The following is a 223-nucleotide window of genomic DNA, read 5'->3' on the forward strand; positions in this document are numbered from 1 at the left end:
GCGTAGCAGCAGCAGCAGCAGCAAAAACAGCAAAAGCAGATGAACCAGAAACAGCAGCAGCAGCAGCAACAGCAGCAAAAGCAGCAGCAACACACATACCCAACGAGGGTACTGCGTCTGCTTGCTGCAGCGCAGCCGAGTCTGGAAGGGTTTAGGGTTTAGGGTTTAGGGTTTAGGGTTTAGGGTTTAGGGTTTAGGTGACAGTCGCATGCATGCAGTTGTG

The 223-nt window shown here is 52.5% G+C and overlaps 1 protein-coding gene across 1 annotated transcript in view; it reads right to left on the reverse strand.

The window, feature by feature from the left end:
* EMH_0035590 (uncharacterized protein) overlaps positions 1-223 on the reverse strand; it is a gene marked incomplete at both ends in the record, with an annotated part of 5,229 nt that overhangs the window by 2,799 nt on the left and 2,207 nt on the right. The window contains one exon of the mRNA XM_013494986.1: positions 203-221. Within this exon, the coding sequence (XP_013350440.1) occupies positions 203-221 (19 nt within the window). The remainder of the gene's footprint in view (positions 1-202; positions 222-223) is intronic.

The sequence above is a fragment of the Eimeria mitis genome, genomic scaffold, assembly GCF_000499745.2.
Source record: "Eimeria mitis Houghton genomic scaffold, Emh_scaff1373, whole genome shotgun sequence".
In the NCBI taxonomy this organism is placed as follows: Eukaryota; Apicomplexa; class Conoidasida; order Eucoccidiorida; family Eimeriidae; genus Eimeria; species Eimeria mitis.